General features: G+C 47.3%; 1 protein-coding gene across 1 annotated transcript in view; it reads right to left on the bottom strand.

The window, feature by feature from the left end:
* The window catches only part of RAPGEFL1 (Rap guanine nucleotide exchange factor like 1), a 69723-nt gene extending 48448 nt beyond the window's left edge, over positions 1-21275 (bottom strand). Inside the window, exon 1 of the mRNA XM_066628920.1 lies at positions 20858-21275. Coding sequence (XP_066485017.1) covers positions 20858-21275 — 418 coding nt within the window. The remainder of the gene's footprint in view (positions 1-20857) is intronic.
* Between the last annotated feature and the right edge of the window lie 1729 nt (positions 21276-23004).

Here is a 23004-nt window from a genome sequence, read left to right as displayed (position 1 = left end):
CAACTTGCTTTTCGCCGTGCAGGGTTAAAGATATATGGCTCCAGTACTGGCAGGCTCTAATTGGACAAATCAAACGTATGCAAAAGGGAGAGACTTTTCTTGTCAAAATAATTACTAGGAGCAACAGGGAAAGAATCAGGAGTCTTTTAGAGGAGAAAGATTTAGGTCACACATGTAGGTGCCCTTTAGAACCTGACATAAAAGACTGTGCACATTTTGTGCTTCAGTATTTGAACACAGCTACAAATCCTGCTGCAACCTGTAGCCCAGAACTCTTTGAACTGGGCCATATTGGTCACTGCAATCAGAGCGGCCTTGGATTTTAGCCCCTGTCTGATTTGGGGATTTAAATTTTAACCACTAAGAGCTGGAAGAGAGCCAAAACAGACACCCTGCCTTTTATTCTGGAGCTGGAATTTCCCCCCCCCCCCTGAAATTAGCATAATACAGTGGAGAGTAGTAAAAATAACACTTAGCATTATAAGGTGTTTCAGAGTTTTCAGCATATTACACAAGCCCTTAAACATTTTGCTGTCTTAAACATTAGACCTATTCTTGGGTACATCTGGGGTGCTGAATCCAAAAATGCATCCGTTTTGCCTGATTGGCTCTAGTCTTGGGGATACGGCATAACCACTTTATATGCTAATTCAAGCAGCTACCTCACTAGTGATCTGTACAACAGCCCTGAAAGGTTGACAGCCAGATATTTGCTTAAGTGAGTTCTTGGCAGGGGCCTTGAAAATAGGAACTACAGGTGGCCTCTACTCCCCCACTCCGCTCTGGTTCCATCCAAATCAGAGGGTGCATACAGCAGCTATTTAAATATAAAACTATAGTACAGAAATGCAGGCTCCAATCATATTATCTATGATTGCCTAGTTTGGTTCTTAAACATGGAATACCAGGCCTGATAAAGATGATGAACACAAGACATCAAAAAAAGAAGGCTGGTGCAAAAAGGATGGCCAATGAGATGCAAGAAAAGGGCCAAGAAGATAGTGATGTGAAAAAAAGCAGCAGCAAAAAGAAATTGCTCAAGGAGGCGACAGTCTTGGAGTATAACTTCTTCGTGCAGCAATCCAGGCCCAGCGTAATTAATACCAAAAAGTCACCCAAATGCTTAGCCAGGAAAAACTACTCAGAGATGGGAGAGACAGCCAACTGGCTCCGAAGGCTGCGGTATAGGGAAAGGATTGGCAGGAAAAAAGTGTCACAGACTCACCCTCCCTCCGTGGCACAGAACCCCACATACAAATGCTGACCACCTATTTGGCCCAGGGCCGAAGGAGAAGAATGGAGAAAGATGGTAATGGCTGGATAACCGCCAGGGAACAGTCTACAGAAAAATAATCCCCTTCTTTTTACTCCGACCAAATCGTTACAGAGCCCCAACAGAATGCTAGGTGCTGTTCAAGTCACAGATTTAATACAATCCATTCCCAGAGTGCTTGCAGCTGAATAAGGGGTCAAGTAGACACAATATAGGAGTTGTATGGTTGGATCTCCTGATGGTTGTTTTTTTTTTTTTTCTAAAAAGCTGCCATGGGGAAGGGGGGATTTGGATTGGGGCCACAGTACAGAGGACAGGGGGTCCAACCCTTCCTCCCACATCATGGGTTCATTCCAAATCTCACACTCATGCCCCTGAAGCCTCCCTTAGCAAAGCAGGGAAACCTTCCCCACTTGACTTAGCAGGGAACAGCGAGACGCAGCAGCTGCGGCAGTGGGCTGTCCGCTTCTTCCCCCAGTGCCATTTTACAGAGCCTGCTCCTGCTGCTGCTCCTCACCATCATCTGGTAAGCCAAGTAGATCCCAGGACCCAATGGGGAGACAGGTGGTGGGGAGCAGGTGGCAACCCCAGATGCTCTCATTCAGGTTGCCCAAGCACCGTGGGTGTTTGGGTAGCTGATGCATACATGTGCATGGTGGGACACATAAGAACATAAGAAGAGCCCCACTGGATCAGGCCAAAGGCCCATCTAGTCCAGCTTCCTGTATCTCACAGTGGCCCACCAAGTGCTCCAGGGAGCACACAAGACAACAGACACAACCTGCGTCCCGGTGCCCTCCCCAGCAGCTGGCAATCAGAGGCAGCCTGCCTCTAAAACCAAACAATTGGGGATCCCCCACAAAGCTTTTGCCTTAGGGCCTCCAAAAGCTGACCTGACGCTGTTTGTACTTCTGGTGTAGGGGTGAGGCGGATGAGGCCCAATCCATTTTTATTTCTTCAGTTTTACACCAGCCTTCATCCAAGGAGCTCAGGGTGGTGTACACAGTTCCTCCCTTTCCCTTGTCTTCACAACAACTCTGTGAGGTAGGTGAGGCTGAGAGATAGTGACAGGCCGTGGGGGGGGGGCTTCATGGCTGAGCGGGCATTTGAACCTGGATCTTCCAGGTCAACATCCAACACCAGAACCACAACACCAGTGGTTCCCAAACTGTGTGTTGCGATGCCCTGGGACATTTCAAGGCACATGCCAGGGCGCTGCAGACCACCCACTGCCCTGGCGGGGAAAGCGTCCCACTTTGGGAACCACTGCACTGCACCATCCTGATTCTCGAGAGAGTTTGGAAAATGAGGATTTGGTGCTGGTGTGGGGAGCAACAGAGGAGGAAGTCAGGGCAGAGTCTGAAGAAGAGGGACGAGCCATGACAGTTAAGGCTAGATGCCTCCACTTATCAGATTTTGGATGCAATACCAAGAGGCAGCTGTTTACATCATGCCCTGCTTGCGAGCATCTCAGAGACAGCTGGCTGACCTCTTTTGGGGGCCTTCAATCTAATCCAACAAAACAATTCCTACAGTCTCATCTTCCCTCTCAGTATGAATGGCAGAAGCTACCACCTTCTTTCATCATGTGAGCGGTGAGCCTCTGGGAGAAAGAGGTCATGAATTCTGGGAAATCCTCACTCTAGCAGAGAAACCCAGGCTGGGATGTCAAGCTCAGATCAAAGCAATTCTAGGCCGCTTTGCGGGGGGGGGGGGGGGGAGGGGGGGAATGTTGCCCAAGTGTGGCAAGAGGTGGTGAAGAGAGGGAAGGATTAAGGAAAAACCTCTGCACAATGAGAGCCCTGCTCCAAGGCTGGGGTGGTCCTGCAATGAGCAATTCACAACAATAAAGGAAGAAAAAAGAAAACCTGGTTTTTCCCAGGCGTGGCAGGCCTGTGCAAACATTTCAGCCAGCCCTCAACAGCCTACGGGTCTTGCATTTCTTTTTGGGAAAAAAGGGCATATAATTATATCCTAAGGAGGAGCAACATAAAAGGAGCTTGTGTCTCCAGTGGTTGGAGTGGGGAGCTGGGAGCTGAGATTCCTGGATTCTAATGAGTTAACTTCAAGGAGCCAGGAGTCCCAGATTGTGCAGCCTCTGACAAAATGGGAGAGATGCTGGCCATACCATTAGGTGGGGGAGGAGGAAGAAAAGGGGTGAAATGAAGAGGGAATCTCTGTGGTTGGAAGGAGGCAATTAAGCAGAGCTTGGTTGAGGCTCAAACCTCCTGAAAGCCACACACATCTGACATGAAATCCCTGCTCCTCAGCTTTGGCAGATGCTGTGGTTATTCGGTAATAACTGAAAAGACACTCTGCACAGTCTCAGAAGCGCTGTCTCCTTCTATCCTCCAGGGGCACAACAATAGGATAATTACTGCTGGCTGAAACAAATCACCTTTCTGGGAACAGGTGCTCCTGGTGGTCAGGTGAAGTGCCTAAACCGAATTTGAGTCTGAAGTTAGTTTTTTTAATTTACTTTTTAAAAACTACTTTTGTAAACAGCCTTGGATATGCAGAATCTGTGGAAAGGCAAACATAGATGTTTTACAGTGCAATCCTAACTTGTGCTGGAACAGGCAGGTCAGCTGGCCTGCGCTGTATCCAGCACAAGTTTGGGGCTGGCTGTGGCTCAGCCCAAGGCAAGGGGAAATAATTCCCCTTACCCCAGGGAGAGCCGCAGCAGCCCTAATGGGGCTACATGGCTCTGCACTACCTAAAGAGGTGACGCAGATCCGAGCAGCCCCGGACTGCCCCAGGCTGCCCGGGAACAGGGATAGGATCTGGTATAAGCACCAAATCCTGGCTTCTGCCTCCTGCTCCCCACCCACCCTCCCTTCCCCCACCCCAAAATGCCCCCTCCCTGCCTCCTTCCCTCTCCCCACACCCAAGCTTGGCTGGCACGGACTCAATGGTCTCGGTCAGCACGAAGGCTGGATGCAGCCTCTGTGGGCCAGTGTGCATCCCTGCGCCAGCTCGGCCGACTTCGGTGCAGACGTGCTTTATGGCATGTTTGCAACCCTCCCAGGCCAGCAGCCAAGTGCTCCTTTTGGACTGCGCTCTTAATAAATATGGGGGTTCAGCACAGAGTCCCAACTTTCTTTCAGGTTTCCCTGGAAGCCAGGCCTGCTCCTCTGAAAGTCTACATTCAATCCAGTTAAGAATCCTGGATGAGAACAAATCTTTGCCCCCTCAACTCAGAAAGATGGGTTGATTTGCAATCAACAATTCCAGTCCAGAGTCAGCAGCCCATTAGTCTGACTCAACATATAAAGCGACTTCTTATATCTACAGTGACCACAATTTAAGAACCCCAGGCTAGGGTGGAGAGTTAGTAGAGTTCTCCATGGGATTCAACCCCGAGGAGCTACACTCTGTTTAATTGCCAGGTGCCCCACAAGGCAAACAAAGCTGGCTTTCATCATCCTTTCTTACAGAGCCCTGTGACTCTCAGCTGCTATTGTTGTTATTATTGTTAAAAAGAATACAGTACAGTTCTAGTAATCATGGTGGCTGAGAAAGCTAAATGGTGTTTTCACCCAACAAATAATCTTGTCCCTCCCTATGGGACCCTAATCTCTGGCTCTAAATGCATACACTGGAGGTGCATCTGCATAGCAGTTTTGAAGATGGATTATGTCATGGATATGCGTCAAGTAAATATCCAATCCCCACAGTTTATACAGTCCCCAAACTTAAAGTCTCTTCACTTCTTTCTTGTCTCCACCGAGGTAGGGCAGGAGTTGTGCTGTACCTAGCAAACAAAAGTTAACAAGAGCAGAGGGCATGCTGTTTGCTTTGCTTTAAAGACACCTTCCTCTGGAGTAATTTCCATCACTTTCAAGTTATGCACTTGCAAGGGGGATGGAACACCTGCTTTGTCAAAGAGGAGGAGGGTCAAGTTGGGATTGTGGATGGCCTTCTATGGAATCATGCCTAGCGGTAAATTGCAGGCTTGGGACTGTTGCAGATTATCTTGGTGGGTGGACAAGCTGGACCAGCCTAAGGAAATGTTCCAGGGTACAGAATGATGACCAGGAGATAGCATGGCCAGGACATAAGCATGTATCAAATCATAGATTCTTGCCGAATGGACAATTCAAAGTCTGGCTGGAACAGAAATGAGGCAGCTGGCAAAGGGAGCCAGAATAAGTAAAGAAGGGTTGGACAGGAGGAGGATCCAGAGAGATCTGGACCTCCTACACTAGGATGCTGGAATGCAAGCCAGGAGACTACAGAGCAGCAACAGAGAATGCTGCTGTGTTGACAAGGCAAGGACCAATGGCCCAGCTTTTGGCACTGTCTCTTGGCTTGACTAGTTTTGGAGACCTCTTACTGCCTGTCTACAAAAAGGGGCTGCTTTATTATCCCCACTGGTGCCATTGGGAGCTATAGTCCTGGGTAAAATAGGAGCTGCAAGACAAGGAGGTCAGGACTGATCAGAACACAGTGGAGGCAAAAGAGTTAAAGCCCCTCCCCCACTCCATGGTGCCAATCTGGCTTCCTTGGTAGCTACTATTTTGAGAAGAAAACAAGCACATTGTGCTTAACAAAACATGCAATTTGGAACTAATGAATCTGCTGAATCCTGCAGACCCAGCTTCCCATTTGAGCCTCTTAAAATTGTGCACACCAACTTCCTATGTGATTGCTAACTATGTAGAGGACACCTTCAACGGGAGAGATAAGAAATTAAAAATTTTTATGTTGTACAGAACTTTTGGTCCGCCCAGTGTACAAAAGGGAAGGGGAAACTCAAGGAGGATGGACATTATAAATTGACATGTTCACACCTCCTGGGAGGTATTATTGAAGTAAGAGGAAAGCCAGTGAGCTCTGGTAGATGCATAGCAGGGCAAATCAAGCAGCTTCGAGTTCAAAGGCTTTGAATGCATACCCTACTTAAAGTGGCAAAAGATCAGCTGGAAGGAAGGAAGGAAGGAAGGAAGGAATAGTGGAGTCAAGCAGTGCAGAGAGCAAGTGTTCCCCCTTCACTATTTTCAACGTTGTATTGCCATAGTTTGAACACACGGAAATCCAGCTGATCCTACCCTCTGCCCAAAGGCAGGTGCCCACTGGCTCCCTACCCAGATCAGGCCACGTGTGCCACAGACAGACAGCAGCTGCAATGCGGAAAGGTCCCTGCAGAACAAATAGCTACGGATGAGTCACACAAGTGAGCTGAGCCAATTCTTTACCCCCACCATCAGATATGGCAACTAGTCAATCCACTTGGCATCGGTAAGTTGTCAGCTTGAGAATCAGGTGGTGAGACATGCATGTACAAATGAGCCAACACACACTGACCTTTATGGATAGAAACATCATAGCACCCAATGTCAGCCTAACCATGAGACAGTTCACACATTCAGCTGCCATTGAGCATTGGGGAGGTGCAGTTCCACCACAGCACTCAAACTGCTGTAGTTTATCTAGTAATCCTCAGTGGGAACTGGGTCTAAAAAATGCACCTTTAAAGGGATTTTGATAGACAGTAGCAACCTTCTGTCTTTGAGCAAGGTGACTGAGGAGGTAGTGGTGTCTCAGCTCCAGGAAATTCTGGAGGAAGCGGATTATCTGGACCCCTTTCAGTCTCGTTTCAGATTGGGTCACACAATGGAGATGGCCTTGGTTGCTTTGCTTGATGACTTGCCCCAGAGACTAGACAGGAGGAATGTGTCCCTGTTGGTTCTGCTGGACCTCACAGCAGCCTTCGACACCATTGACCATGGTTCTCTTCTAGACTGGCTGACTGGGTTGGGGCTTGGAGGCACTGTTTTGCAGTGGTTCCGCTCCTTCCTGACAGATCGTATCCAGAAGGTGAGACTGGGGGACACTCATTCCCCCATGGGTGAGACTGGGGGACACTCCGTACTTGGGGGATGCCTCAGGGATCTATCTAGTTCCCCATGTTGTTTAACATCTACATGAAACCAGCGGGGGAGGATTTGGAGTTGGGTACCACTGATATGCAGATGACACCCAGCTCTATCTCTCTTCTCCACCAAGTTCTAAGCGAGCTGTTGAAGAGCTGTTTGTAAGTAGTTGGGACCTGGATGAGGCCTATTGTTGTTGGCAACCTTCAGTCTCGAGAGACTATGGTATTGCGCTCTGAAAGGTGGTTTTGGAACAGCATCTAGTGTGGCTGAAAAGGCCAATTCGGGGGTGACAATCCCTTCCACAACGGGAGCAAGTGCAGTCTGTCCCTGGTCTGTCTCCCTGGCTGTGGGCCTTCCTTCTTTGCCTCTTTGCCTCAGTCTGTTGGCCAAGTGTCTCTTCAAACTGGGAAAGGCCATGCTGCACAGCCTGCCTCCAAGCGGGCCGCTCAGAGGCCAGGGTTTCCCACTTGTTGAGGTCCACTCCTAAGGCCTTCAGATCCCTCTTGCAGATGTCCTTGTATCGCAATGACATCTATGAGGGCTAATAAACAGTTAAATCCAGACAAGACAGAGGTCCTGATCAGGAAGGCAGCTATGCAGGTATTAGACCCACAACTTGCTCAGGATGGGCAGGTTTGCAGGAAGAGCAGGTTCGTAGCCTGGGAGTCCTCTTGGAGACGCAGCTGTCAGGTGGGGTCTGTGGCCAGGGGGCTTTTGCCCAGCTTCAGTTGGTGTGCCAGCTGCAGCCAGATCTGTCAGTTAGACTACTACAATGCATTCTACATGGGGCTATCCCTGAAAATGGCTTGGAAGTTGCAGCTGGTGCAGAATGCGGCAGTTCGGTTGGTCACTGGGGCACAGCACGTGGACTCTCCTATGCCTTTGCTCTGGTTGCTACACTGGCTGCCCCTTCCTTTCTGAGTACAATTCAAGGTGTTGGTGATTACCTTTAAAGTCCTATATGACAGTGTTTCTCAAACTGTGGGTCGGGACCCACTAGGTGGGTCGCAAGCCAATTTCAAGTGGGTCCCTATTCATTTCAATATTTTATTTTTAATATAAGAACATAAGAACAGCCCCACTGGATCAGGCCATAGGCCCATCTAGTCCAGCTTCCTGTATCTCACAGCGGCCCACCAAATACCCCAGGGAGCACACCAGATAACAAGAGACCTCATCCTGGTGCCCTCCCTTGCATCTGGCATTCTGACATAACCCATTTCTAAAATCAGGAGGTTGCGCATACACATCATGGCTTGTACCCCATAATGGATTTTTCCTCCAGAAACTTGTCCAATCCCCTTTTAAAGGTGTCTAGGCTAGACGCCAGCACCACATCCTGTGGCAAGGAGTTCCACAGGCCAACCACACGCTGAGTAAAGAAATATTTTCTTTTGTCTGTCCTAACCCGCCCAACACTCAATTTTAGTGGATGTCCCCTGCTTCTGGTATTATGTGAGAGTGTAAAGAGCATCTCCCTATCCACTCTGTCCATCCCCTGCATAATTTTGTATGTCTCAATCATGTCCCCCCTCAGGCGTCTCTTTTCTAGGCTGAAGAGGCCCAAACGCCGTAGCCTTTCCTCATAAGGAAGGTGCCCCAGCCCCGTAAACATCTTAGTCGCTCTCTTTTGCACCTTTTCCATTTCCACTATGTCTTTTTTGAGATGCAGCGACCAGAACTGGACACAATACTCCAGGTGTGGCCTTACCATAGATTTGTACAACGGCATTATAATACTAGCCGTTTTGTTCTCAATACCCTTCCTAATGATCCCAAGCATAGAATTGGCCTTCTTCACTGCCGCCGCACATTGGGTCGACACTTTCATCGACCTGTCCACCACCACCCCAAGATCTCTCTCCTGATCTGTCACAGACAGCTCAGAACCCATCAGCCTATATCTAAAGTTTTGATTTTTTGCCCCAATGTGCATGACTTTACACTTACTGACATTGAAGCGCATCTGCCATTTTGCTGCCCATTCTTCCAGTCTGGAGAGATCCTTCTGGAGCTCCTCACAATCACTTCTGGTCTTTACCACTCGGAAAAGTTTGGTGTCGTCTGCAAACTTAGCCACTTCACTGCTCAACCCTGTCTCAGGTCATTTATGAAGAGGTTGAAAAGCACCGGTCCCAGGACATATCCTTGGGGCACACCACTTTTCACCTCTCTCCATTATGAAAATTGCCCATTGACACCCACTCTCTGTTTCCTGGCCTCCAACCAGTTCTCAATCCACGAGAGGACCTGTCCTCTAATTCCCTGACTGTGGAGTTTTTTCAGTAGCCTTTGGTGAGGGACCGTGTCAAACACCTTCTGAAAGTCCAGATATATAATGTCCACGGGTTCTCCCGCATCCACATGCCTGTTGACCTTTTCAAAGAATTCTATAAGGTTCGTGACGCAAGACTTACCCTTACAGAAGCCATGCTGACTCTCCCTCAGCAAGGCCTGTTCGTCTATGTGTTTTGAGATCCTATCTTTGATGAGGCATTCCACCATCTTACCCGGTATGGATGTTAGGCTGACCGGCCTATAGTTTCCCGGGTCCCCCCTCTTTCCCTTTTTAAAAATAGGCGTGACATTTGCTATCCTCCAATCTTCTGGCACCATGGCCGTTTTGAGGGACAAGTTGCATACCTTAGTCAAGAGATCTGCAACTGCATTCTTCAATTCCTTAATAACTCTTGGGTGGATGCCATCAGGGCCCGGTGACTTATTGATCTTTAATTTATCAATGAGGTCTGAAACATCTTCTCTTTTAACCTCTATCTGACTTAACTCCTCGGTTAGGAGGGGCCGTTCGGGCAGCGGTATCTGCCCAAGGTCTTCTGCCGTGAAGACAGATGCAAAGAACTCATTTAATTTGTCTGCCATCTCTAAGTCTCCTTTTATCTCCCCTTTCCCTCCCTCACCATCCAGAGGGCCAACCGCTTCTCTGGCGGGTTTCCTGCTTCTAACATATTTGAAGAAGCTTTTATTATTCCCCTTAATGTTGCTGGCCATGCGTTCCTCATAGTCTCACTTGGCCTCCAGTATCACCTTCTTACATTTCTTTTGCCACAGTTTATGTTCCTTTTTATTCTCCTCATTAGGGCAAGACTTCCATTTACGGAAGGAAGTCTTCCTTGCCCTTCACAGCGTCTCTAACTTGGCTGGTCTAATATACTTGACTTGATGCTACCAAGGTATGTGACTGCATCTGGGGAAATGTTACAGAACTATACTTTTAACAAGCTATTATGTATATTCTTTTAACAATGATAGTAAATGGTACTGATTCCTGGGTAAGCGTGGATAGGATTTCAGCCTAGGACTGTTAAAATTTTCCTGCTTGATGATGTCACTTCCAGTCATGACATCACTTCCGGTGGATCCTGACAGATTCTCATTCTATAAAAGTGGGTCCCGGTGCCAAATGTGTGAGAACCACTGCTATATGGCACAGGACACCTCAAGGACCGCCTTCCCCCATATATTCCTGCACATCCCCTGCGAGGGCACTTCTTAGGATACCTCTGCCATCTGAAGCCAGGGGGACAGCAGCGAGGTGTACAGCCTTCTTGGTTGTGGCACCCCACCTCTGGAATCAGCTGCCAGAAGAGGGAAGCACTACTTAGGGACCCCTTCTTAACTCCTTTTTGCTGCTGTACACTAGTGACATTTTAATTTTCACTTTCATCGTTATTTTTAAAATTGTTACAATGGTTTTTATGGTTTCTATTTTAATATTTGATTCTAATATTTTATCTTTGTGTGTTTATGTTTGTATATTGCTTTGGGTTTTTAGAAAAGCAGTATAGAAATCTAATTTCATCATCATCATCATCACCATCAACCCCCATGGGATGCTACCTTGTAGTGGTGGTGGAGCTTGTGTACTTCAGCGAGGCAGGGGGCTAAGCTAGACAGGGCCACCAAATCAGACAAGCCCCTGCTGAGAAATCAGACTAAATGTGTCCCAAACCCATTCTAGTATAGTGCGAAAAATGAATACCAAGGCTATACTGGTTTGGTCATCATCTGGGTCAACAAGGATTGTGCCAGGTGCTGGAGTTCCTGGGCACCTGGTGATCAGTGGGCTACAGAACTCAGGACAACTTAGGGCCCAATCCTATCCAAATTTCCAGCAACTGTGCAGCTGCAGTGCAGTCTCGAGGTATGGGAACAAATGTCTCCATACCTTGAGGAGGCCTCTGTAACTGCCTCCCCACCACAGGATGCAGTGCATGCCCCATGGGTTTGGCTGCACTGGCACTGGAAAACTGGATAGGATTGGGCCCTTAGTTGAGCATCCAGAAAGAAACAGAGGATCGAATAATGGTTGCACAAGAACAGGCATTAAGAACAAATGCAATACAAGCAAAAATAGAAAAAATAACAACAAACAAGTGCCGTCTCTGTAAAGAAACGAATGAAAGAGTGGACCACCTAATTATTTACTGTAAAAAGATTGCACAAATGGACTACAAAGGTATGACAAGGTAGCAACAATGATATAAGGAAGCATCTGTAAAAAATACAAGTTATTTGTAGCCGAAAACTGGTGGAACCACAAAATTTAAAAAGTAGTTGAAAATGAAGATGCCAAAATATTATGGGATTTCAGACTACTGATAAACATCTATCACACAATACACCAGACATAACTGTAGTTGTGAATAAAGAAAAACAAGTCAAAACTATCAATATAGCAATACCAGGTGATAGCAGAGTAAAAGAAAAAAAAACTGGGGGGAAAAAACAAAATACAAAGATTTACAAATAGAAATTGAGAGGCTGTGGCAGAAGAAGACCAAAGTGACCCCAGGGGTGATTGGCACCCTCAGTGCTAGTCCAAAACACCTTAAAGAGCACTTGAACAGCATTGGGGCCACAGAAATTACCATCAATCAACTGCAAAAAGCAGCTTTACTGGGAACAGCTTGCATTTTGCAAAGGTATTTATAATATCAAAGTAGGATAAAAACCAGGCATCCCAGATCCTTGGGAAGGACTTGATGTCTGGATAAAACAAACCAGTCAATAACACCTACCTGACTGTGCGAAAATCTCATGATAACAACTAAGCACTGAAGTATTTCCCATCTAGGATAGAAACCAAGATTGGCCAAAGACTTCCTGATGTCTAAGGCAGCATGTCAAACACTGCCCCCCTTTACCCGATGATGTTCCAAACTCTGTCCCTCTCACTCTCCTATGTTCTAGCTCTCCTCCCCTCCACATTCCTCTCTGTTCCCCATTTCCTTGTCCAATCCAGGGAATAGAAGGAGAAGCAGAGGCAAGTAGGTGGACAGAGATGGGTGCCCCTCCCTGAATCTGCTGCCTGGGACAACTGCTTCTGTTGGCCTCATGGTTTGGCTAGCCCTGACGGAAGCTGTTCTGTTTGTTTGGGGATATGGCTAGAGAGAAGCAGTTTGAGAATGGGACTGTAATCAGTGAAGGTAGCTAAGACTGTGTTTTTGTAACTGAGTGGAAGCTCCAAGAATATGCCGTTTTCTTGGGGACTGAAGCTGCTCTAAAGATTTGCTGCTGGGATGGTACTCTGCTTTCTGAAGCTCAACTTGTGTACACACACATCTTATAAACAAACTGATATCACATAGGCAACAGAAGCCACAGGTCTTCAGTAATTTCTTCTCACAAGGAACCCAATCATGCAAAAGACCTGAGAGTTCTTCCTGCTCAGAGAATTTAGGAGCCATATTCCAGTATTGCTTAACTCTCCACCTGAGGCAAAGTATTCAGATTATAACTTTGTTCTGCTCAAAGGCGATACCCAGAAAGAAAACAAACTAGCACCAAAGTCACCAGCAACATTTGTTTATTCCAAGCCCCACCCATACATTGGGGGGGCGGAACATGTGGAAAACTGCCAGAGAGCTACAAGTTGGATCCACAACATCCCTTCCAGATGAGGTATTGAGTCTGGGATTATCACATTTTGTTTGTTCACTCACTCTTGAGGGAGGTTCATTCAAGATAATCCATCGGTTGTAAGCAAGGCCAGCCCAGGATGTCCTAGCACCTGAGATGGAATTCCAAATGCTACCCCCCTTACCTGGTGATGTGTCAACCTCTGCTGCTTTGACTGCCTGGACTGGAAAAAGAAGAGGGGAACAGAGTGGAAGAGGAGAGGTGGGTTGGAGTTATTCTGATGCTCTAGCCCAGGGGTGTCAAACATCATGCCCATGGGATGGATGGAGCCCACAGAAGCTCTTTATGCTGTCCTTAGCTCTCCCAGCACCACCACCAGCTCTTCTCAGCTGCTGAGTTGTCTGAGGTATCACTACTGAAAGGGCAGCTCACATGATAATTGGGTTTTCCCACATCTTGAAAATATGATCAAGATTTGCATATTTTCTCTACTGCCATTTGCAGCTAGTGAGTTTCTAGGTGATAACAAAGTGTTTATTTCTGATCATGACCTACTTAATGGCATCACTTCCGGGACTCAGCAGACACTATGAATGTCATTCAGCCTGCTGTATGAAACGAGTTTGGCACCGCTGCTCTAGCCCATCACTCCTCTCTCCTCCATACTTCCTCTCCATCTCCCTTTCCTTTTTCCAATCCAAGCACTGGGAGGAAGAGCAGCAGCAATAGAAGACAGTGTGGATGAGGAGGGCATCTCCCATCAGTCTGCTACCTTAGGCAACCATCTCAATCGGCCTCATAGGTGGGCCAGCCAGGTTTCAAACCTGTGTTTTTCCCACACTTGTCACTTTTATTAATGCAGAATATTCAACCTCTTAAGAACAATGGTACAGCAGTGCAACTAACACACATGCAGACAGTCATTAGTATTAACATCCCTTTTTGAGAGAGAGCGAGCGAGCCACGTGCTCAGATTGAACAGACCACAATGAAAACAGAAGGGGTAAAAGGAGGAGAGTTTTTGTACTGTGACCCAAAAATACATTGTATCTACTGTGGTGTGCAAGAAAAGTTCTAATTCTACATGGAATTCTGCAAGTGGAAAAGCAATGACTAGCCGACTCTACAAGGAGTACATGTGGAAAGTCCCCTTATACTTTTATGTCTTTGAATCTTTTTATCACATCACGATTCCTGTGCTATTCAAGTTTCAATTGTTGTAACTCAAGCGGGAAAGAGTATATTGTACAGCATCCATAATCCTCAAGAAACTCTTGAAAGGGGTGTGTCTGCTATACCTAAGGGGTGGAGGATCAACACATGAGAGGGGCCTCCCTTTGCTAAACATCCTTCTCCAGGCAGAACAAAAGCTTCTCCAAGTTGCTTCTTGTCTTTTCCTACCCATCACAGCTACATTTAGCATCAGAGTGGTGTTAAAGATTAACAAAGAGGTCAGTGAACTTGGGGCCTATGCTATCAATGCTATGTGCCATGCAAGAGTCAAAACCAAAGTCCACCCATGTCATCTGGTTCAATATAGTTCACGCCATCTGTTTTGTGCCCCGAAGGAATTATGTAGCACCAGACCACTGATTTCTTCTGTCTAATGGTTTATTTAAACCAAAATGAACTGCAAGTTTGCATTTGGATACCTGAGAGAAGGGAGGTGTTGGTGTCTCACTTCATGCCACTCTTGAAGGTGCTCTGAGGCAGAGAGAGATTCTTACCACTACTGTATCCGAGGTCTAGTATGGTAAAAGACTGAGCCTTCCCCTTCATAAAGCCTTGGCATATGCAAGAGGACATGGGTCAATCTCCCACTTTCAATTACAAATAATGGCTGGCTACCTCCCTGTGATTGTTGCATGTTAAAAATGCCTTGAAAATTAATCTTCTAAATAGTTGGTTTTTGTATTTATATACAGCAATTTACTTAACTTTACTGCTTCATAGACAAGCAAGGAAGATAAAACTTTGCATTTTAATTTATGGCTCATCTTCAGGGAGTCAGCAAAGTCACAACATACCAAATTTTAGTTTTCAACATGGCAAACTTGTCATAAAAGAAAATTATCATTCTTTTAGATTCACAACCCTAGGATTTCACTTAATACGGGTATGAAGATGGTGCTTCCCTTGCTCCCTTCTTCTATTCATGATTTCCTTAAGAAAATTCTCAATATAATGTTGAAGAGGAAAGAAGTTCCCCTGCAACACATTTAAATGAGTGCAACTGCAGAAAGACCAAATGGCCAGGCAGACTGGTTGTTTGTTGATTAGTTCTCTCCATCACCTGAGTCCACCAAGAACAACTCTCACCCAGCCTACCTGTTGGGATTGGAATGCATCAGCTGATCAGGCATCTAACCAGGTCAGAGGGTAGAGATGCTCCGTGATCAGAAACCATCCAATTGGATGGACCTCTGATCTCATGTAATCTTGTATACTAAAGATCCAAGGATGCTCATAGGTGTTCTATTCTGGGTCTCTCAGAGTGAATCTGCATGTAGCCAGTTCCATTCGATTCAATGGGAATTAGTACAGACATTTGGAATGGCCCTGAGTAAGTTCAGACAGGGACCAGAGTAAGCTAAAACACATTAGAAAATTATTTTCTTTTGAAGTTTGTAAAACCTGCTTGTTTGTTTTTCCTAAGTTCCACACTTGGGCACTTCCAATGCCCAAGCCATTTTCGAAGACTGCTTGTTCTATTCTTTGTATTATCCACCTGCCCACCTTTTCTTGTGTTTTAATCAACTGCTTTTGGGCACAATCCTAACCAGGTCTACTCAGAAGTAAGTCCAATTTTGTTCAATGGGGCTTACTCTCAGGAAAGTGTGGTTAGGATTGCAGCCTTTGTCTTTTAAATTTTCCCGCCTGTTGTAGGCTAAATTCAGTGAGAGCTTTGCCACATTCTTCCTCAAACCTGGGGTACCAACTATTAGGTTTGGGGGAATGCTCCCCACAAGTGAGAGGGAGGCTTCTATGGATGGGTCTTTCTAACTCATGATGGCAGTGAAGTCTACCAATTTTGGTCCTGGCAAAGGGGGAGATGAGGAGAAAGGAGGGAGACACCAGCACTAAGGCTCCTTTCGAATTACTACAATGATTCTAAGCAATTTAGACAGCAACTGTTACCCTGCACATGCCTGATCTCATCTGATCTTGGAAGCTAAGCAGGGTCAGGCCTGGTTAGTACTTGGATGGGAGACCTACTGGGTGCTGTAGGCTTATACCATAGTCTTTTGAGACTGAAGGTTGCCAACCATTCTAAGCATTTTGAGTTTTGCTCCAGAATTGAAGGTAACCTCGCCCCCCCATAAATTGGGGGGAGGGGTGGGAGTTTTAAAAAAATGCATTTTCATCAACATTTGCAGGGGAGATGCTACATTTGCAATGAGACCACTGAAAACTGGGGCATTATCCCCTTTTCCTTAAAACAAAAAAAGTCATTTGGAAAAGTTTTGTTCCAAAGAAAGGAATAAGACTGTGACATCGTTCTAAATATTAATCTTTATCAATATTTTTTACAGTCGCATTACCCATATCACACATGCACAAACTTATGAATTTTTCTCATACGATTGACCATCTAGCTCAGTAATGTACACACACACACACACACACCCCTCTCCTTGGTTTCTCTAAACCAGTGATTTTCAACCAGTATGCCATGGCAACACTTGTGCCATGAATGGTCTGCAGGTGTGCTGTTTGGGGGAGGGTCATTAATTAGCAGGGCCATTGGGGGATGTGAGCCCCCCCCCCTTGCTGGCAGTATGGTATGCCTTATTAATTGTCAAACAACTGATGGTGTACCATGACAATTTTAGTGCCTTGCCAATGTGCCCTGTAATGGAAAAGATTGAAGATTGCTGCTCTAAGCCATCTCCACCTCATCCAATCTCCATCACTTTTTGAGACACAGCACCTTTGGAGATGAGACTGTAGCTTAGCACATGCTTCACATCTCCATCACTTTTTGAGACACAGCACCTTTGGAGATGGGACTGTAGCTTAGCACATGCTTCACATCTCCATCACTTTTTGAGACACAGCACCTTTGGAGATGAGACTGTAGCTTAGCACATGCTTCACATCTCCATCACTTTTTGAGACACAGCACCTTTGGAGATGGGACTGTAGCTTAGCACATGCTTCACATGCAAAGGATTCCAGGTTCAATCCCTTGTATCTTTATACCAGCTTAGGAAAGAGTTCTGTCTGAAATACTGTATAGAACAATAGTTCTCAAACTTTTACCACTGGGACCCACTTTTTAGACTGCGTATCTGCCAGGACCCACCAGAAGTGATGTGATGACTGGAAGTGACATCACCAAGCAGGAAGGGTTTTAACAATCCTACCTACACTTACCCAGAAGTAAGTTCCATTTACTATCATTGTTAAAAGCATATACACAGTACCCTGTTAAAAGGAGAGATGGGTAACATTTCCCCAAATACAGTCACACACAAGGGTAGCGTCAAGTCTAATATATTAAAAATAAAATATTGAAATGAAAGGGGGCTCACCTGAAATTGGCTCACAACCCATCTAGTGGGTCCTGACCCACAGTTTGAGAAACACTGGTATAGAAAGTACCAAGCTAGATTATCTGTCCTAAGTTCATGCGTGGCATAGGGAAAGTGGCTTTTCTAACTGTGTCCCAGGTTCACAGGACCAAACAACATAAGCATGTAAACGTGTACTCCAGAGACAAGCATCCAATCAGAAGCACCTCTTTCTTTAAAACATCAACATGGACGGCTGGTCCATCCATGATGTCAAATGAAGCAGCTGCCTCGGGCAGACTGGTGGAGGGGGCTACCATCTCTGCCCACCTACTTCCCTCCACTGTCTTTCCTCCTTCCACTCGCTGAACTGGAAAAGAAAGAGGGGGATACAGAGGAAAAGAAAATGTAAAGGGGAGGGGAGTGCTGAGGAGTGGAAGAAGCAGAAGCTGGCACACCATTAGATAAGGGGGGCAGCATTTAGCATGCCACCTCACCTCAGGCACCAGGAGATTTTGTACTAGCCCTGGCCACATGGGTCAGCAATCCTGATCAGAGCTAGGGCACACAGTAAGAGGGAAGGAAGGAAGTTCATTCTCTCCCACATCTACTATTTGAAACTTGAAAATGGTTTTGCCAAAGAGGGGATTTGCCCCTTAAGTACTGTTTCACTTCTGGAGCAAATCACTATTTTCAGTGGGGTGATTTTCAGATTTAAAACAGCATGTGGGGGAAGAATTAACTTCCCCTTCTTCATGAGCCCTGATTCCAACCAGGATTGCTGTTCTACACAGCTGTTTTAAAGAAAAAGAGAGGTGATTCTGGATGGATGCTCACCTCTGGAGTATGCCTTTATATGCTCATGTAGAGAGAAATGTAATGGCAGACAAAATCCCCCATCAGACAAACTGTCCCCCACTACCACTTCTTTTCCCGCAATGTGCAGCCACAGGAGAGAGTCGAGTGCGTTACAGGGTACACTCTCAATTTACCAAGGCAGACAGTGAGGCCCAGTAGACCCAGCAAATGCCCTTCAAGAATGGAGCGTGCAACCTTGTACAAAATATTCAAATATCCTCTGCAACACACAAGGGCGGTCCTAGGCAGATGAGTGTTTGTAGAAACTGTTCCCCGAAAGCAGAAAGTTTGAAAAGGGTTGGTGTCAGAGATGGAATCCTGGACTTGGGGCACTTTTGCATGTGACAGTAAAAACACTAATTATCACTCAGAAAACTTCAGTATTATAGAGCTTTATGGTAATGCTGAGCTTCAAGTAGACCATGTCTGCTCATCAGTGATACATGAAGCACATTACTGTTACTGTGAAAATGTAAATTCCCTTCACAGTTTCTCAACTGCTTCCTTTCACATTCAAATAGCACTGAAGTTATTCACACATATTCCCAAAGAGCAAAAAAGAGGGAGGTGGGTTCAAAAGTACATTTACTGTGGTGTATTCAGGGGCACATTCACACATGCATGTTCATCCAATGATTACTTCTATGAGTGAGTGGACCATCACAGATCTAACATTACAAGCACAACTATCATATCATTTTGCAACATCACCTCAAATGCAATGCTTACCACTGAATTCAGTTCACAAATTCTGCTCCCAATCACCAAGGTCAGAGTAATCAGGTGAAATGCATGCATAGTCTAGGTTCAAATTCTGTTGAGAAATGGGACTTCCTCACTGACCTTGAGCAAGTCGCCCTCTGAGTCTCAGTTCCCCACTCACAGAATGGGAATAATACAGGCCTACAGTTGTAAATCAACTCACAAAAGTTACTAGTCTGTACACACTTTTTAAAATTAGCCCTCTTGTTAGTCATTTATTGCCTGAAAGGAGAACAAAACAAAAAACCAAACAGCTGTTGCCTTCGAGAACACAAATGCTTCCCAGCCTGGATCTGTTTCATACTCAGCCATGGGCAGCCAGTCAAGTAGTTATTTACAAGCCTGCAATAAAATAGCAATTCTTCTCACAGGGCTGCTTTGAGTATATATATATATGTATATATATATATATATATATACACACACACACATATATATATATTAGACAATTACCATAAAACATTTTGTACACTTCTAGAAAAAGGATTTTTTTTTACATAGGATTTTTGTCAAAGGGTTCAAAGTGCTTCCCACGTAGTAATCAATAATCCTTACAACAACACAGCAAGGTAGGCCAGCTGAGGCCGATTGACAATGCTCTGAAATCACATGCTGTGTGATTTCATGGAGTTTTGAACTGGTTGAGAGTTCATGCCTCTTTATGTTCCATGAACCACATATGAAGCTTTCAGGATGCCCCTCACTTCCTCCCTGACATAGCCCTAAATAACCTCTCTCTTTGACCTCTGTTCATCCTAAAAGCCTTATCATGCCATTAACCTTCAACTGAAAGCTACATCTGGTGGGAACAAACCAGATCTACATCTGTAGATCTGTACAGATGTACATCTACCAGATCTACAGAAAGCTACATCTGGTGGGAACAAACAGCAGAAGCCTTTGGGCTTTCCTTCCCACCTACACCTCCTCCCAAAACTGAAACATCTACTGCACACTACCAGGCATCAAGCAACTCCCCAAGCCCTGCCAAACATAACCATCCCAATTCTCCCCATCATTGCCCCACTCACACACACACAAACATGCCAGTTGCCTTCCTGTATTCCTGCAAACAGAAAGTGCTCCTGGACTTGAATTGGACTGGACTTCATTTGCCCCCATGCTTTACACAGGTGCAATCACCAGGAAAGGATGCCCCCTCTCAATTTTTTTTTTTTTTTTTGGTCCACCTTCCTTTTCTGATTCCCTTGAAAATTCTCTCTGCATTGGACTTGTGATTCCTCCAGCTCAACTCAGGTGATAACAGATGGCCAGGTGAGGGATGCCAATCCCATCATCCCAGGACCTGTTCTCTAAGCAGACGGGAACCTGCATTCCTAGTTGGTCCACTTCATTCTTCAAAAAGCAGGCCTATAATGCACAGTCTGTGCGCTGAAGCTCATGTCAGCTTGTAAATGAGGCCCTTGGACTCAGGAGCGCAGCCTTTACTGGGGGCAGGCTGCAGTTCAGGAGAAAAGGACACAGGGCAAGTGCTTTTCTTTTCTCCACAATTATGCCCTGGCACTCAAAATCCAGAGCATAGCATGAAGACCTGGCCACCTGTCCAATCCATCCCCAACCTCAAATCTATCCCTCTCTTTTCCCCTAGCATTCTTGACATGATCTTGACATAATGTTGTCTTTTGCTTCCTGCCTTGACACTCCAGGGCCCCAGCCCAGTTGTCCCCTACCTGCACCACAGCCATGCCCATGAGGGGCTGTCGGATCCTCTCCCAGTCTCTCCAAAAGTCTTCCCAGCAAGCGATCAGGACTCTCGGGTTCGGCCAGGGGTGCCCAGCAGCAGGTGGGTACAGACTCGGGGCTGAGCTGGGTCTCACCCCCGCCACCGCCTCCCGGGGACAACTCCTCGGATGAGAAGGACGTTGGGGAGCGCAGGGCAGAATCAGGGGGCCGCAGTTCCAGCCAGTGCCCATCCCCAGTGGTCTCTGTGCCACCTTCGGGAGGCTCTTCGGGGGGCTCCTTGAGAAATCCAGGCAGCAGGATCTTGGAGACGCTTTGCCTGCGGGGTATCTGCCCCCCGGCCCCGGGGCCAGCCCGGGCAGCCAAGTGGGAGCCCTGCTTCTTCAGGAATTTCTCCAGAGGCTTCATCCCGCCTGCCACAGCGGGGGCACTGAGGGGCGCAGCAGGGCCCCAGGACGAGGGGTGATCCAATGTGTTCAGTTCAGCCCTGGCCACAACTGGGGGGATCAGGGGCGGGTCGCTTGGAGTGCCAAGGTGAGGGGCTGAGAACCTGGGATCAGAGAGCCATGGCTGGGCCAGATGCTGGGGGTGGCACGGGAAAAATCCGGATCAGGGGGTGGCAAGGAGCTGCCTCCGTGGCAGGAGGGGGATGGGGGCCAATCCAGCGAAGCGCAGGAAGGAATGAGGGAGCAGGCTGAAGGGGGGCTGTCCTCCTTGACTCTCCTTGGAGAGGCACCCCCGATGGCGCTGCGTCCTGGCAGTCCTGAGACCTGTGGGAGGGGTGGCAAGGCAGGCGGTGCTCCTGGCCACCCCAGGAGGCGATGCCCAGTCTGGATGGATTCTGCCCCGCGCAAGGCGAGGCGAGGCGAGGCGAGGCGCGCGCCCCGACCCCACCAGGGCTTTCTCCGGTGGCCGAAGGCAGCAGCCCGCAAGCCCTCTGTCTCCCTCCGCCGCCGCCACGCAGCTCCTGCCTCGTCGCCTCTGCCACTCCGGGCGCCCTCCTATTCGCCAGGCTGCGGCTGCAAGGGGGATCCTCCTTTATGGATGCTCATGACAGCGGGGGAGGCAGCGGCCACTGGGAACAGCAGCAGCAGCAGCAGTGGGGGCTGATGCAGCCTCCTGCCTGTCTGCAGGGGAGGATGCATGGGGGGGTCCCTCTCTCTTCGGCCCCCTCCTCCTGCAGGAACCCCCCTTCTCCTCGCTTCTGGCCTGGAAAGAGGCAGGCAGCTCCAATCGGCGAGCAGCAGCAGGCGTCTCGAGCTCTCCTCCTCCCCGGGAAGGTAGCAAGCCTCCCCCAGCCCCGCCCCGGCCTTCCCCTTCTCCGATCCCCCGCTCCCTCTTTGCACCACTCCTTTTTCTCCCCCCCCCCCCTTTTGCCTGCACTTGTTGCATGGGGCAGTGAAGCCAAGATACACCTCTTCAGCTGGCACTGCAGAAACAGACACACACACACAGAGCGCAAGCCTATGCGTGTCTACTCAGAAGGAAGTCCCGGTGCGTGCAATGGGACTTCCTCTCAAGAAAGTGTGTTTAGGATGGCAGCCCCACAAACAGCCTGAGGATGAGGGATCAGGTTGGTTAGGTGATGATGTTGCAAGTTTCATTGGGGTTTCTTTGAGTCTTGATTGCAGAAATAGCTCTCAGGGCCATGGAGTGAAATATTCTGCATCCTTTTAGTTGCCCGAATGGTTAGGCAGCGATTTTCAACCTTTTTCATCTCACGGCACACTGACAAGGCACTAAAAAGAGTCCAAGCACAGCACAGCACACCATCAGTTTTTTGGACAATTGACAAGGCATACCGTAATAACAGCAGGGGCTCACATCCCCCAGTGGCCCTACTAACAAATGATCCTCCCCCAAACTCCCACGGCACACCCGCAGACCATCTGCAGCACACCAGTGTGCCACAGCACACAGTGGTTGAAAATGGCTGGGTCAGAGGTTTTTATTATACTGAATATCCTCCCCCCCCCCCTTTGTTTAGTGGCTTTTACAGAAATTGTTTCCCTATCCTCCCTAGGAAGTACTGTATACAGGGTGACAGATGTCATAACCGCAAAAGAGGACCAGGCACTCCAACATGTAGGACATCCAAGAAAAATAAAAGTTAAAAACACTCGCATATTGATTTCAT

Source organism: Tiliqua scincoides, chromosome 5 (genome assembly GCF_035046505.1).
Source record: "Tiliqua scincoides isolate rTilSci1 chromosome 5, rTilSci1.hap2, whole genome shotgun sequence".
Classification (NCBI taxonomy): Eukaryota; Metazoa; Chordata; class Lepidosauria; order Squamata; family Scincidae; genus Tiliqua; species Tiliqua scincoides.
Note: the sequence above shows the minus strand (reverse complement) of the source record. Positions and strands in the feature narration are given on the sequence as shown.